This window comes from Moschus berezovskii, chromosome 6, assembly GCF_049115385.1.
Source record: "Moschus berezovskii isolate FMDL1 chromosome 6, NW_MosBer_1.0, whole genome shotgun sequence".
NCBI classification, from domain to species: Eukaryota; Metazoa; Chordata; class Mammalia; order Artiodactyla; family Moschidae; genus Moschus; species Moschus berezovskii.
Genome location: NC_142465.1, coordinates 114,195,989 through 114,209,132, shown reverse-complemented (window position 1 = coordinate 114,209,132; position 13,144 = coordinate 114,195,989). Strand labels below are relative to the sequence as shown.

At 53.4% G+C, this 13,144-nt stretch overlaps 1 protein-coding gene across 3 annotated transcripts; it reads left to right on the top strand.

Moving 5' to 3' along the window:
* Nucleotides 1–476: 476 nt before the first annotated feature.
* DNAL4 (dynein axonemal light chain 4) lies at nucleotides 477–12,761 on the top strand. Of its 3 annotated transcripts, none has more exons than XM_055396134.2 (5): nucleotides 477–614; nucleotides 8,549–8,756; nucleotides 10,298–10,381; nucleotides 11,672–11,770; nucleotides 12,364–12,761. In XM_055396134.2, the coding sequence occupies exons 2-5, from the start codon at nucleotides 8,688–8,690 to the stop codon at nucleotides 12,388–12,390; spliced, it is 279 nt and encodes a 92-aa protein (XP_055252109.1). In that variant the 5' UTR covers nucleotides 477–614; nucleotides 8,549–8,687; the 3' UTR covers nucleotides 12,391–12,761. The 3 variants fall into 3 exon arrangements, with proteins under 3 accessions (XP_055252109.1, XP_088693620.1, XP_055252108.1); XM_088837494.1 differs by having other exon boundaries at nucleotides 12,285–12,761; XM_055396133.2 differs by having other exon boundaries at nucleotides 11,672–12,761.
* The last annotated feature ends 383 nt before the right edge of the window (nucleotides 12,762–13,144 follow it).

Genomic DNA, 13,144 nt, shown 5'->3' with positions numbered 1-13,144 from the left:
GTGAACTCCAGGAGTTGGTGATGGACAGGGAGGCCTGGCGTGCTGTGGTTCATGGGGTCGCTAAGAGTCGGACACGACTGAGCGACTGAACTGAACTGAACTGAACTGATTGAACCGGATGCCATGATCTTAGTTTTTTGACTGTTGAGTTTTAAGCCAACATTTTCACTCTCTTCTTTCATTTTCATCAAGAGGCTCTTTAGTTCTTCTTCGCTTTCTGCCGTAAGTGTGGCCCATTAATGTCAGGACACCAACAAGTTGCATTTGCTGTTTCAAATGACTAAAAGAAACTCTCCAGATAATACCGCCCTTCTAAATTTCTCTAAAATGAGAACTTCTGTTTGTGCCCGACTCCTCAGGCATACTTCAGACAACTATAAGTGAAGCCCCGCCTCCTCAATCTGTAAGCCACGCCTCTTTCCGTACAAACTACGGTGTAGGGCCCTTCAGTGTTGATTGACATCTTGGCTCACCAATAAGAAGTAAAAGTCCCGTAACGTCCGGTGAGGGGGCAGGACTTCCTCGCTGTTGCTAAGACACTCTTGTTTCGCTCCTTGACAACCCTGGCGGGGGTGCGCTCGCTGAGGCCTTAGCTCCGGCCCCCTCAGGAGCAGGTGAGGCCACCGGGTGCGGCGGGCAACCGGGCGGGGAGGGCCGGCCCGAAGCGGGGCCGGGAGGCATTGCGGGGCGGGCGGGGCCTCGCCCACCGCGGAGGCCCCACCTCAGCCTCCTGCCTGTTGGTCCCCAGTTCCACATCCTCCCAACCCCCATCCCCCGCCCCCCCCACCACTTCGGGGACCTGCGAGCTCTGTCGAGACAGTTTCGCCGTCGCTACTCTGCAGACCCTCCTGAGATCCCCTCCAGCTTCACGTTCCCCGTCCTCTCTAACCCGACTCCCCCTGCACCTTGATCACCCATCATTCGCAGAGTAACCCCCTCCTCCCGCGGTTGGGCGGGTGGTCTTTATCGCCTCCTCCCAGACCGCTTGAGTTGGACAGTTGACGACTGTCTGGCAGTTGAGGCTGGTCATTTCCCTCTTTGGGCCTCAGTTTCCCTATTTGTAAATGAGAAGTTAGGTTGAATCATCCCTAAGGTCTCTGACTCTGACGTTCCAGGATGTGATTCTTTGACCCAACTGTAGACTTCCCCGAGGACATGATCCTCATGGGAAGTTTGGAGTGTAGTGAAAAGGACTTTGTGGTTGTTCAGTCGCTCAGTTGTGTCCTCCGACTCTTTGCGACCCCAAGGATTGCAGCACACCAGGCTTCCCTATCCTTCACCGTCTCCTGGAGAAAAGGACTTGGCAAACCTAATGTGGATTCCCAGTTACAGGACCCTAGCAAGTTCTCTAATCTCCCTGGAGTCCAGCCTGAGTATTTACAGAATTAGGATACTATAGCACATCTTCTCAGGGGATTCTGAGAATAATATGAACTTCCTTCCTTTGTCTCATATTTCTGCACATTTCCCTCCCTCTGAGAATCACCTGTTTCTCCATTTCACCCTCCGATTCACATCTCCAGCTCAGATATTTCTCCTGGGCTTCCATGGTTAGTGAGACTTTGGGGGTGGGGGTTGGAATAGAGATTGCTTTATTGATGTAGTGATTGGACTTGATGGCTCCCCTCCTGCCCCTGGTAATCCATGATTCTGTGATCCCCTGCTCCTGAGGAGATACCTCCATTTGCATTTCTCACCAACAAATTAAACTCAGTAATTCAAACATCTGGAGAAGGCAATGGCAAGCCACTCCAGTACTATTGCCTAGAAAATCCCATGGATGGAGGAGCCTGGTAGGCTGCAGTCCATGGGGTCGCTAAGGGTTGGACACGACTGAGCAACTTCACTTTCCCTTTTCACTTTCACACATTGGAGAAGGAAATGGCAACCCACTCCAGTGTTCTTGCCTGGAGAATCCCAGGGATGGGGGAGCCTGGTGGGCTTCCGTCTATGGGGTCTCACAGAGTCGGACACGACTGAAGTGACTTAGCAGCAGCAGCAATTCAAACATCAAAGCATCCCGCATCTCTGTCTGTCCATCTGTTCTACCTGAATTCTCCTGTCTCTCTCAGTTAGATCACCATCCTCCTGGGGCATCATCTGCCCCTCTGCCGTGCTCATCCCACTTAGGCAGTGTCACATCTTTGGTTCTGCCTGTGCAAGGATCTTATAGTCTCTCCATGCCTGAAGCCATTATCCTGGTTCAAGTTTTTCATGCCTATCACCCAGGCCATTGCTATAGCTTCCTAACTATACTGGGTGTTCCTACCCCCAGTCTCTCGTCCTGTTAACCCAGTCCACTAGAGTAATTGTCAAAACACAGCCATGTCACCAGTCCCCAGGAGACCTCCAAACGACTTCTCTTTCTCCAATAAAAATATCCATATTTATTAAGCCTGGGTCTCAGGGCTCTTCTCCACATCCACAACCCCATCCCAGCCCCTTTCCCAGCATGTCCCCTCTCTTCTCATTTGCCAGGTCTGTCCTCTGGCCAAATTGGACTGTTGGACTTTCTCATGAAACGCTTTGAGCTTTCTGCTTCCACAGCACTGCATTTGTTCATCACTCTGCCTGGAATGTCTTGCTCACTTTCCACCCGTCAGGATTCCCACTCACCTTTGAAGGTCTGACTCAAATGCTGCCCCTGCCATCAGACTCTCACTGTCCTTTCCCGTCCTCCAGAATTCTCCTCTTTCCTCTAGTTCTGTCTGTCTGGCGGCACTTCCTGTTCTCTGCCATGAACCATATTTAGTTCCTTGTGTATGTGTGTCGTTCCCTCATATTAGATTGTATGCTCCTTGAAAGCAGAGACTCTCTCTTGCTTAGAGCAGAGCAGTTGAAAAAGCTTAGTCCTAGAGTCATATATTTGGGGCTTCCCTGGTGGCTCAGAGGTTAAAGTGTCTGCCTCCAATGCAGGAGACCTGGGTTCGATCCCTGGGTTGGGAAGATCCCCTGGAGAAGGAGATGGTAATCCACTTCAGTATTCTTGCCTGGAGAATCACATGGATGGAGAAGCCTGGTAGGCTACAGTCCACAGGGTTGCAAAGAGTCGGACACGACTGAGCGACTGAACGGAACAGAAAGTCATATATGGCTGAGTGCATCTTGGTTCATCCATTTATTAGCTGGGTGGGAAGTCACTTTGCTTTGCTCAGCCTGAATGATCATCAGGGAAGTAGGGATAATAGTGCTTGCCTGATGGAGTTCTTAGGGGGAGTAAATGAGATCCTCTAGATAAAACACCCATCCTGTTGCCTTACTCAAGGTCAGTGCTCAATAGATGTTATTGAAGGGATTTGATCGGGCCCCCCTTCCCAGGGGGCAAATGAAATACAGTTTAATTAGAGTTTAGATATTTGTTGGGCTTCTGCCGTGTGCCAGACACTGGACGCTGCTCTGGGGGCATCTACAGGAGAGCAGAGCAAGTCCTTCATCCCCGGGAGAGTGTCTGGACTCATGACGCACTGCTGAGTTGTGACTGGCTATGAGACGTCACCAGTAATTAGTGGTTATGAATGATTTTTTTAAAAAGTAACTCTGCGCTCATTCCAGTTTATTTTTGTGATAACATCATTCTTAGTCACTTAGGTTCAAATCTGTTCTCTTGAGTGGGAAAGGGGGGAGTAGGTGTGAAAGGGGTAGGGTGGGGAAGGGACGGGTAAGAGACTTCGTAATCCACTGTCTGCAGTGAGCAGCTGTTCCCTTGTGATGACTGTGATGGTTAATGCTGTTTGTGGTACTTTGTATCTTGACTAAAGTGTTTGGATTGCATCCAGACTTGGGTATGTCCATGAGGGAGAACCATGTGAGTCAGTATGGTTTATTACATCATCTTGTACATAAAGAAAATGTCTTGATCTCTATCTCTCCATCTTTCTTTCCCTCCCTCCCTCTGGTTTAAGCCACATCAGAAGTTTTTTCACCAGACATCAGTGAAATGAAAAAATATAAGGGGGATGTGAAAAAACAAAACAAAACTCTTTGTGTACATGAAAGGTAACTGTCTTCTCAAGGACTGTTCTTTCTTTATCCTGCAATCATCTCTTTCTTACTCTTGAAACTTTCTTTTATAGTAGGATGGTGAAACCTAGATGGTCCATGTTGTTTCCTGACCTCCCTGATATCTTAGATGAATGCCTTCAAGTCCTCAGGTTCCTTTCTCCTCACCTTACGAGCCTCACCTTTTGTTTGCCGGAAGGCAGAGGGTGAACTTGTCAGGGGAGGGCAGGAGGATGTCCGAGGTGCCGAGGGTGTGTGTAACCTTACTGCAGCCGGCACCATCAGGCCTATGTGGGCAGGAATCTGGACTGCAGGCTGTCAAGGATGGACACTGTTTGTGTTACTGTCTTGTCTCCTATTTGCTCGGGACAGGAGAGAAAGCACAGAAGGTAAAGAAGAATAAGAGTTCCGATCCTGGCTGTGTCACTGCTGGCTGTGTCCCCCCAGGCCAGCCCCCAGACCTCTCTGAGGTGCCTTGTCTTGTGAGCGGGTGCTGCCCCTACAGGTTGTTTTGGGATGAAATGAGACAGCAGGTGTGAAAGCAGTGTATCACTCACTCCACCAGAGCCCCCCTGGCCCAACTGTGTTTGCCAAATCCCCTTGTGACTCTTTCCTGCCTCAGTACTAACAGCACAGAGCGGGAGCTCGATGAGTGTTGGTTTGTTTGTCTGAGGGTTTCGCTGTTTAGTTGCCTGGGATTCGAAGAAGGACGCTTGCTCCCACGCCAGTAACAAAAGCTGACATTGACTGTGAAGTAGAGTCTGTTCTAGACCCAGTTTGCGGATAAGAAAACTGAGGCCTGGAGAGGTAAACAATTATCCGAGACAGTCCGAGGTGTGAAGTCAGACCTTCCTGTGGAGCCTGTACTCACAACCATAAAGCTATGCTCCACACATGTCCTCCCATCCCTCCGATGCTGGAAAGAGGTCAAGGCGGCAAGCTGTGGTCTATGAACCAAGCTTGTTCCAGGCGCTGAGTGGCTGGAGTGGGTGGTGAGGGGCCTGCTGGCAGACCCTTTTGGCCTTGTTTCCCAGAATTCGTTCATTTTTCCTTCCTCCTTCCCACATCCCCTAACCCACTTAAGGAGTCTTCCCAAACATTTCAGAAGCAGAAGAATAAATGGTGGCTGAGGTCAGTGCCCACAGAAGAACAAAGGACACAGGCTTTGACAAGATGATGAGATGAGGAGTCCAGCTCGTTGCCGAGGAGAAGCCTCGCGTCAGACATGGGCGAGGCTGCCTGAGGCTCCAGAAGGGCCCTTGGCTGAGAAGGAGAATAAAGGGCAGAGAGGGAGCAAGGCTGACGCTGGCTCTGTGTGCCCAGACGGGCCCCGGGGAGAGTCGAGCTCTGCTACCCAGCAGATTGGCATGCCCTGGCCGGGAGCACACTTTAATTATTAAAGGGCTCTCTTTTAGACTTGACGCAACTGCTTCCTGGCCTGGACCTGTCAGGCACACACTCGTTTGCATGGAAGATTGATAAGGTTATTAAAACTTGAGTTGTGCTATTTTGGGTAACATTCTTTCAGCAGGGTTTTAAAATCGGAGCTGAATGACTATAGCTGTACTATAATGATACAGTGTCATAAAAAATTCTACCTTTTTACATTTGGAGACACCTTGTCTATAACTGTTCCTTTTAGAAGTATGTGTAGAGGTTAGGAAAAGCCACTTGCAGTCATGATCCTTAATAAACGTGGCCGAATGATGAGGATGAAGTCCGGCTGATAACATGGTGGTTGTCAGGGCAGCACGGTGCTGGGTGCAGAGACCCTACGGTTTCCAAATGCTCACGTGCATATACTCGGTGCTCACCACAGCTCCCTGAGAGGAGGTGGGATCATCCCATTTCGCAGAGGAGGACCCCAAGGCCCAGGAGGTTAAATTACTTGCCTCCGGCTGCAAAGCAGGGAAGAGTGCAGAACTGTTCTCGGTTTTAGAGCTGGTGCTCTAGCCTTCATGCCCCCCCTCATAGTACCTTCTCTTCTCTATAACGTGATGTCCCACCCACCCCACCCCCAAAAAAAAACTGTCCCAGTGGCTTTCCCACTTTGTTCCTGAAGAATGGGCTTTGATAATACCTCTGAAGTGTGGTTTCATCCAGGATTCCACGTGCTGAAGCAAAGTCCGAGCAGTGGTCATGGACCTTGAGGTCCCTGAGGGCAGACGTGCACACGGTTGCCTCTGAGCTCCCCTCTGTGCTGGCACTTGTTAGCCCAGAGGCCGAATTGAATCGGATTGAAATATTCAAGTGGAAGGGGCCTAAAGCAGCTGCTTCAGCGTCTTAAATTGTTCCCACTTGAAAGTCTCGGGAGACAGCAAAGCTTACAAAGGATGTACCCCTTTTACATCAGCGTAGCCCCCACCTTCTGTCACCCCTTGATGATGTAGGGGAGGAGGCAACAAAGTGGCCTTTACCAAAGACTGCAAGGAGGACGGGGGAATGGGGCCTTAATAGGAACAAGAAAGGACAAGATGACTCACTGTCTTTTGTGAAATAAAGACACTTAAGCAGAGAGTACGATGAGATTGTACTTGGTTGTTTGCCAGCTTATATGTAGAGACAAACAGACACGGCTAATATCCGGGTGGTACAAATGCCCAGGATGGTGAGATAAGAGGAGCCGTCTGTCTGCTGGGAAACCAGAGCATATCCGGGAAATGGGGGGAGGACGCCCCCTCTGCTGGGTGGAGGGTGATGCCAGGCTTCTAGCTTCGCTCGAGGGAGCTGACCACATGGAGTAGTGCTGAGGATTTCTGCAGCACCAGAGAGGGGGATAAACTTGAGAGCACCACCCAGAAAAAATGTGCCCAGAAAGCTCAAGGCTTGACCAAACAAGGATCAAGTTAGCACTGGACGGGGAGACACCGAAAGGGACGCTCTAACATTCCTCTCACTTCTGGGATCATGGGAGCCACGCTAGTGGTCATACCTCGGGGCGAAGTGTGTGGGCGCCAACCTCGTGTGCTTGCTGGGCGCAGGCCCTGTGATGTGAGGAGGGTGTTAGGATCACCTGTGTCAGAGACCATCCTGGGTCAGCTCCAGCTCTGCCGCTCAGTAGCTGAGTGACCTTCGGGGTAGTGATGTCTCCCTTACATGCAGGACCTAACTCGTGGGGTGGTTGGTGGCACAGGGCCAAGTAAATGCATGTGGAGTACTTGGAACAGTGTCTGTCCCGCAGGAACAGATGTCACCCATCATTACCTACCTGTTTGTTACTACACTGGGCATCTTCAGGGTTCGGGGGCTGTGCAATGAAAATTAAATTTATTTGGAAATGTGAGCGATGCTGTAATATTGTAACATTATTTGGCTGTATTTGCATACCAGCTCAGTCCTATCCAACTCTTTTCAACCCCACGGACTATAGCCCATCAGGCTCCTCTTGTGGGACTCTCCAGGTAAGAACACTGAAATGGGTTGCCATTTCCTCCTGCAAGGGATCATCTCAAGTCAGGGATCAAACCTGCGGCTCCTGCATTCCAGGCAGATTCTCTACTACTGAGCCATCAGGGACACCCATTTGTTCAATCAGGATAGTTAAAAGGGGCTTAATGATGTGGTGGTGTGTTTTCATTTATATTAGTTGTACTTCTGATATTAAAAGTTCTTTGAGTTAGTTATAGGATAAATTGAATTGTAGGATAGAGAGAAACACCGAGTTTCAAGCACTGCTTCCAGTCGTTTAGGATCCAAGCCCATCTTTTAAGGAAAAGCCCCATCTGTTTTTCCATAAGATTTGGAAAGGAAAAAGAAATCTATGCATGTGTTTTAGGCTTTATAACTTTTCCATCATATCCTTGTGTGAATCTCCCAGGAGCCAGAGGGAGGGAAAGACAGTTTGCTGGTTGTTTGCTGAGTGCCTACTATGTGCCCGGCATACGCCATCTCATTTGATTCTCGTAACAGCCCCACGAGGTAGACGTGACCACCTGCGTGTTACTGGTGAGGAATCTGAGGCCCAGGACCACATAACTAGTGAGCGGAAGGACCAGTAACTAAGGCCTGAGCCTCCCAACCCCTGGGCCAGCCGGACAGGACATGGTGGCCTGAGGGAGTGGACTAGAAGAGCTGGACTGCCTGGCACGCCAAGGAGGGCACAGAGCGTCACTGGCCACATTTCTCCTCTAGAGCCAGGACCTGCGAAAGGAGGCACTTGCTTGCCCATAAGCCCAGGACTGTTGAACACGACCTGACAGTTCACTTTCTAACCACGTCTGCCGGGAAGCAAGGACGATGTACAGTGGCCTAGCAGAGAAGCCGGGTTTGTTCATTGCAAGCTGCAGGCTCCGCCCTCGGCCTGGCCCGCAGTCAGTATTTGTCTTGATAATGACAGTGTGGGCTTGCAGCATCGTACCAGCGTGTTCTTCACTGGGTCCCAGCATCTCGTGTTGACTCATCCTCCCGTCTCCAGACTTGCTGGCCATTTGGAAAAGGATGTGGAGGAGTTGAGATGGGGAGGTGTCAGATTGTTACTGAGACATTTCTAATTTGTGATGTATAGTTTTTAAGCCAACTCGTTTCTCCTGGTTTTTCCTGTTTTCTACAGCACCCCTTGGGGAAAGACATTTTCTGCTTCCACCAAGCTGGCAGGGCCTGCTTCCTGAATCTCCTGGGTGTGTCTTAATTACCAGTCCCAGCACCTCCTGAAAGCATCCCTCTCTCCTCCTGGTCACAGTGGAAGTATCATGGGAGAAACAGAAGGGAAGAAAGATGAGGCTGATTATAAACGACTGCAGACCTTCCCTCTGGTCAGGGTAAGGCCCGGAGGAGGGAGGCAGGTGGCCAGCAGGGCCCCAGAGCCTTAGAGAGAGAGGCGAGGGGGAGCTTGTCCCCGGCACGGTAGCATCGGGAGGAGGTTATGACGGGCTCTGCTGGCCAGTCTAGAGACCAAGGGGGCGTCCACAGTGGTTCATTCATCCATCCATTCATTCAACAATTATTTAGGCCACCTACTACATACTGGGCGCTGTTCTGGGCACTGTGGATATGGGCGTGAACAAGACAGAGGCCTGGCCCACGTGAAAAAAGGTTTAAAGAACATAATTTCAGGTCACAAGTGCCCTGAAGAAAAATAAAGCAGAAGTAAGGAGCTGGAGAGTAAAGACTGGCTTCTGGAAAGGGTTCTCTGATCAGAGACCTGAATAAAGTTAGGGAGCACGCCTTGTGAGAGTCTGGAGAACATTCTCTAGGCAGGGGAAGCAGCAAGCATGGAAAGCCTGAGCAAGCTCAGCATCTGGGAGGCGCCGGAAGAAGGCCAGTGTGGCTGGAATGAGTGCCAAGTGAGGGGGCACAGGACGTGAGTGTCAGTGTGACAGCCGGGCCAGCCTCCCAGGCCTGGGGGCCACAGTAAGAAATGAGGATCCCATCCTGACTTCAAAGGGAAACAGTGAAGAGCCTTCAGCGGAGGAATAGGAGTCCGGTGATCTGTTTAATGTTTCTGAAAGAGCCCTCCAGCTGTTGGATGGAGAATGGATTTTAGGGAACCCGAGTGGAAGCAGGGAGACCAACCAGGATGTTACTGCAGAGGCCCAGGGAGAGAGAGGGTGGCTGGGTCCAGGTCATGGAGCAGAGATGGCAAGACACGGTAGGGTTCTAGACAGATGTTGAAGGTAGAGCAATAGAATTCAGCAGCGCACTGGATGCTGGGTATGAGGGAAAGCAGGCCAAGGGTGACTTCCAGGGTGTGTTTTGTCCTGAGTGTGGGAGAGAAAACAGTGTTGGTTACCAAGAGGGGGAAGACGGAAGACTAGGTTTGTGGGAGAACATCAAGCATTATCTTTCAGACCTCTGAGGCTGGCAAGTAGTCAGTTGGACATAGGAATCCGGAGCCCTAAAAACGAAAGTAAGGATGAACATGTGGAACCCTGCCTGCATAGATGTCTGCATCCACAGAGCAGGGCGGGATCCCTGAAGAGCAGGAGCTGGAGAAGAGGCGAGGGTGAAGATGGAGCCCAGGGGAGGAGGGCACCCAGAGAGGGCCAGGAAGAAAAGCAGGGGGCCTTCAGAGCGGCCACACCATCTCTTCAGGATCTGAGTCTGCTGTGCCCTGAGGCTGTTGGTAAAGCATCTCCGTGGCCAGCGTACTTCTGCCTGGGCCAGCCACCTTCCCCTGTGTGTCGCTGGGATGCATTGGTTGCACAGGGGCCCCGGGCATAAAAGCCCACAAGGCCTCGCTCGGTTTTGACAGGTCATCTCTCTGGGCTCTGCCCGTGCCTTAAGCTTGGGATGAGAGGCAGCCCAGAAAGACAGGTCACAGGCTGAGGCTCTCTCTGTTTGTCCCCCGCCCTGTCTCCAGCACTCGGACATGCCAGAGGAGATGCGAGTGGAGACCATGGAGCTGTGTGTCACGGCCTGTGAGAAATTCTCCAACAACAACGAGGTATTGCCATCAGTGCGGACCCTCGTGTCTTGACCCCTGTGGCCCCAGTCCCCACAGCCAGCTGCACAGAGTGCTGCTGGGGCCAGGCCAGACCCTTCCTGGGAAGCTTTCAGAGCGTGGGGAAGGCCGGTGAGGGCAGAGACTGGCGCTATCTCGGGCACTGACCCAGTGCTAGAGGGAGAAGAGCCGGGGGACTTTCTGTGATGCCCCGGTCCACGTGCCCCATCTCAGGTGGGCTGCAAAACAGGTTCCCTTTCCCCTTGGCTCCATCCCAGTGGAGAACAGAGGCCGGCCAGGCATTCATTCATATATCCATTCAGAAAAGATGTTAAACACCATCCCTGTGCCAGGCACTGACCTAGGTGCTGGCGATACCACACGTCGGCATCGACACAGGAAGTCATTCATCAGTCTGCTGGTGAACAAGAAGGAAGCCAGCGTGGTGGCAGCCTGTGGGGGAGGCAGAGCCTGGCCACTGTGTACCCGGCTTCAGGCCAGGCAGGCCCAAGCTCAAATCTGTCTCCAGCCCCTTCCTAGCTCTTTAATCTTGGACAGGCCAGTTCTCATCGCCGGGGCCCAGTTTCCCGGTCTGTGCCAGGGGGCAAGGATGCTGCCTCCTCGCTGGGTGGTCCTAAGGACAGACGTCCTGAAATGATGTGGGTGAGGTGCCTGGCATTGTGGTGGGCGCGGCTAGGGCACAGCAAGTGCCGGAGCCTGGGGCTTCACCCCGCAAAGGCCGGGCCTCTGCCCCTCCCGAGACCTCTTGAAAGAGCGAGTTCAGGAAGGACGGGGAGCGCCGCTGCCGCAGCTGAGGAAGGCAGGGCCGACCTCTCTCCCAGAGCCCTCCAGACGCGCCAGGGAAGGCCTCCGTGCTCCCTGAAGGTAGCCCTGAGCCCTCACTGTGAAGATGGCGATCGCTCCATCCGCAGCGTGTGCTCAGGGGCGCTGACTCATTGAGGGCTGAGAGCAGCCTTGGCGTGGGCACTGAGGGCACAGCCTGAGCTTCAGCCGGGGGCCGTCTCAGGCCCGATGCCCCACCCTGCCACCTCACGGGTGTCTCCTGACGGCTGAGGTAGACTGTCCAATTTGCCGTAGCTGTGTAGCCGCCCCTGGTAGGAGGGGCCGGAAACCCTGTCTGAAGGTTCGAGAGCCGAACAGCAGTGAGGAGGCTACAAGGCCTCTCTCCTGCCGAGTCTTCTGGTTCCCCCGTGAGGGCGCTGACCCACGCCCACTCTCTCCCCCAAGCTGCCCCGCACCCGCCCGCCCCTAGCGAGCCTGCTCTCCTTGCAGAGCGCTGCCAAGATGATCAAAGAGACCATGGACAAGAAGTTCGGCTCCTCCTGGCACGTGGTGATCGGCGAAGGCTTCGGCTTTGAGATCACACACGAGGTGAAGAACCTCCTCTACCTGTACTTCGGGGGGACCCTGGCTGTGTGTGTCTGGAAGTGCTCCTGACACACTGTCCCCCCGCCCTTCCCCGTCCCCGCCCCGCCCCCGCAGGCCTCCCCCCGACCCTGTTTCCCTGGGAGGGGGGAGCCGCCAGGGGCAGGTCCTGACTTTCCAGAGGAGAGCTTGGGTCTTTTCTCCGTTGTCCTGTGTACCGTGTCCTGAGCCGCGCCCCGCGTGTGCATCCGCAGCCGTCTCACGCTGAGCCCCCGGTGTGAGCGGGCAGCAGGGGAGGGCTGGGGGAGTGGGGTGTCTGTGACAGGGTCGAAGGAGGGGCGGGGGGGGTGGTATTTTTTTCTCACAGGGACCTGCCAAGCCCCCACGCCTTCCCACAGCCAGCACTGTGGGCAGGCGTCCGCCCGTCCTTGTCTTGATGGGGCCTGTGTGCTGATGGCCTCGAGGGAGCCTCTCCTCTTAGGGGGTCACTAAGGGCCTCTCTCCTCCTCTTCTGGAGAAGCGGTGACCCCACCCCCAGAAGCCCGTTTCCCCGCCTGGCCCCGGGCTGAACAAGCCACCGCGTCTCATTGCGCCAACAGCTCCACAACCCCCTGGCTTTGGCATGAGGACCAAGCAGCCTGCCCCCCGCCCCGTACCTCCCCCCACCTTGCCGCCACGTGTGCAGTTGGTAACCAGTGGCTGAGGGTGCGGGAACCGCGCCTGCGCGGTTTCTGGAAGTGTCACTGACCTCCGGTGAGACGCCTGGGCCAGGAGCGCCCTCGCCGCGAGGCCTGTTTCAGCAGGGAAACCTGGCCTGCCACTTACTTCTCATCAGGGACCGCATGCCGATTTGTACTTCTTATCTCTGCTGGGTTTTCTATATTCTTTTTGAGTGTGGGGAGAAGGGTTTTAGTAGAAGGGTGAATCCTATTTTACACAGCGGTCTTATTTATATATAAATGTCTTGGTTTTTACAATTAAAATAACCAAAAACTGACCTTGATCTGATAGTCTCTTGAGGTCGGGGGAGGGGGGAGCCAGGCTCAGTATCCTCAGGCCGCGCGGGGGGGTCCCAGGAACCTGGTGAGGCTGCTGGTGTCTCAGCGCTCAGGCCCTGCACCTCCCTGTTCCGTCACGGCGCGGGCACCGGGGACACTGACTCGGGCACCCTGGTGGCCAGACCGAGCCCCCGTAAAGACGCTTTTGGTCTCACATCATGTCGTTCTGTTCAGAGATGTTTCTTCAAGCAGCGCTGAGGGCCAGGTCCCCCAGGAGTGGGGACACCAAGACAGGGAAGCCGCAGACGCTGCCCTCAGTGAGTTCGCAGGCTGTGGAGGAGGGACACAGGAACCCAGCTGTTTCAGCTGGACGTGAAAAGTG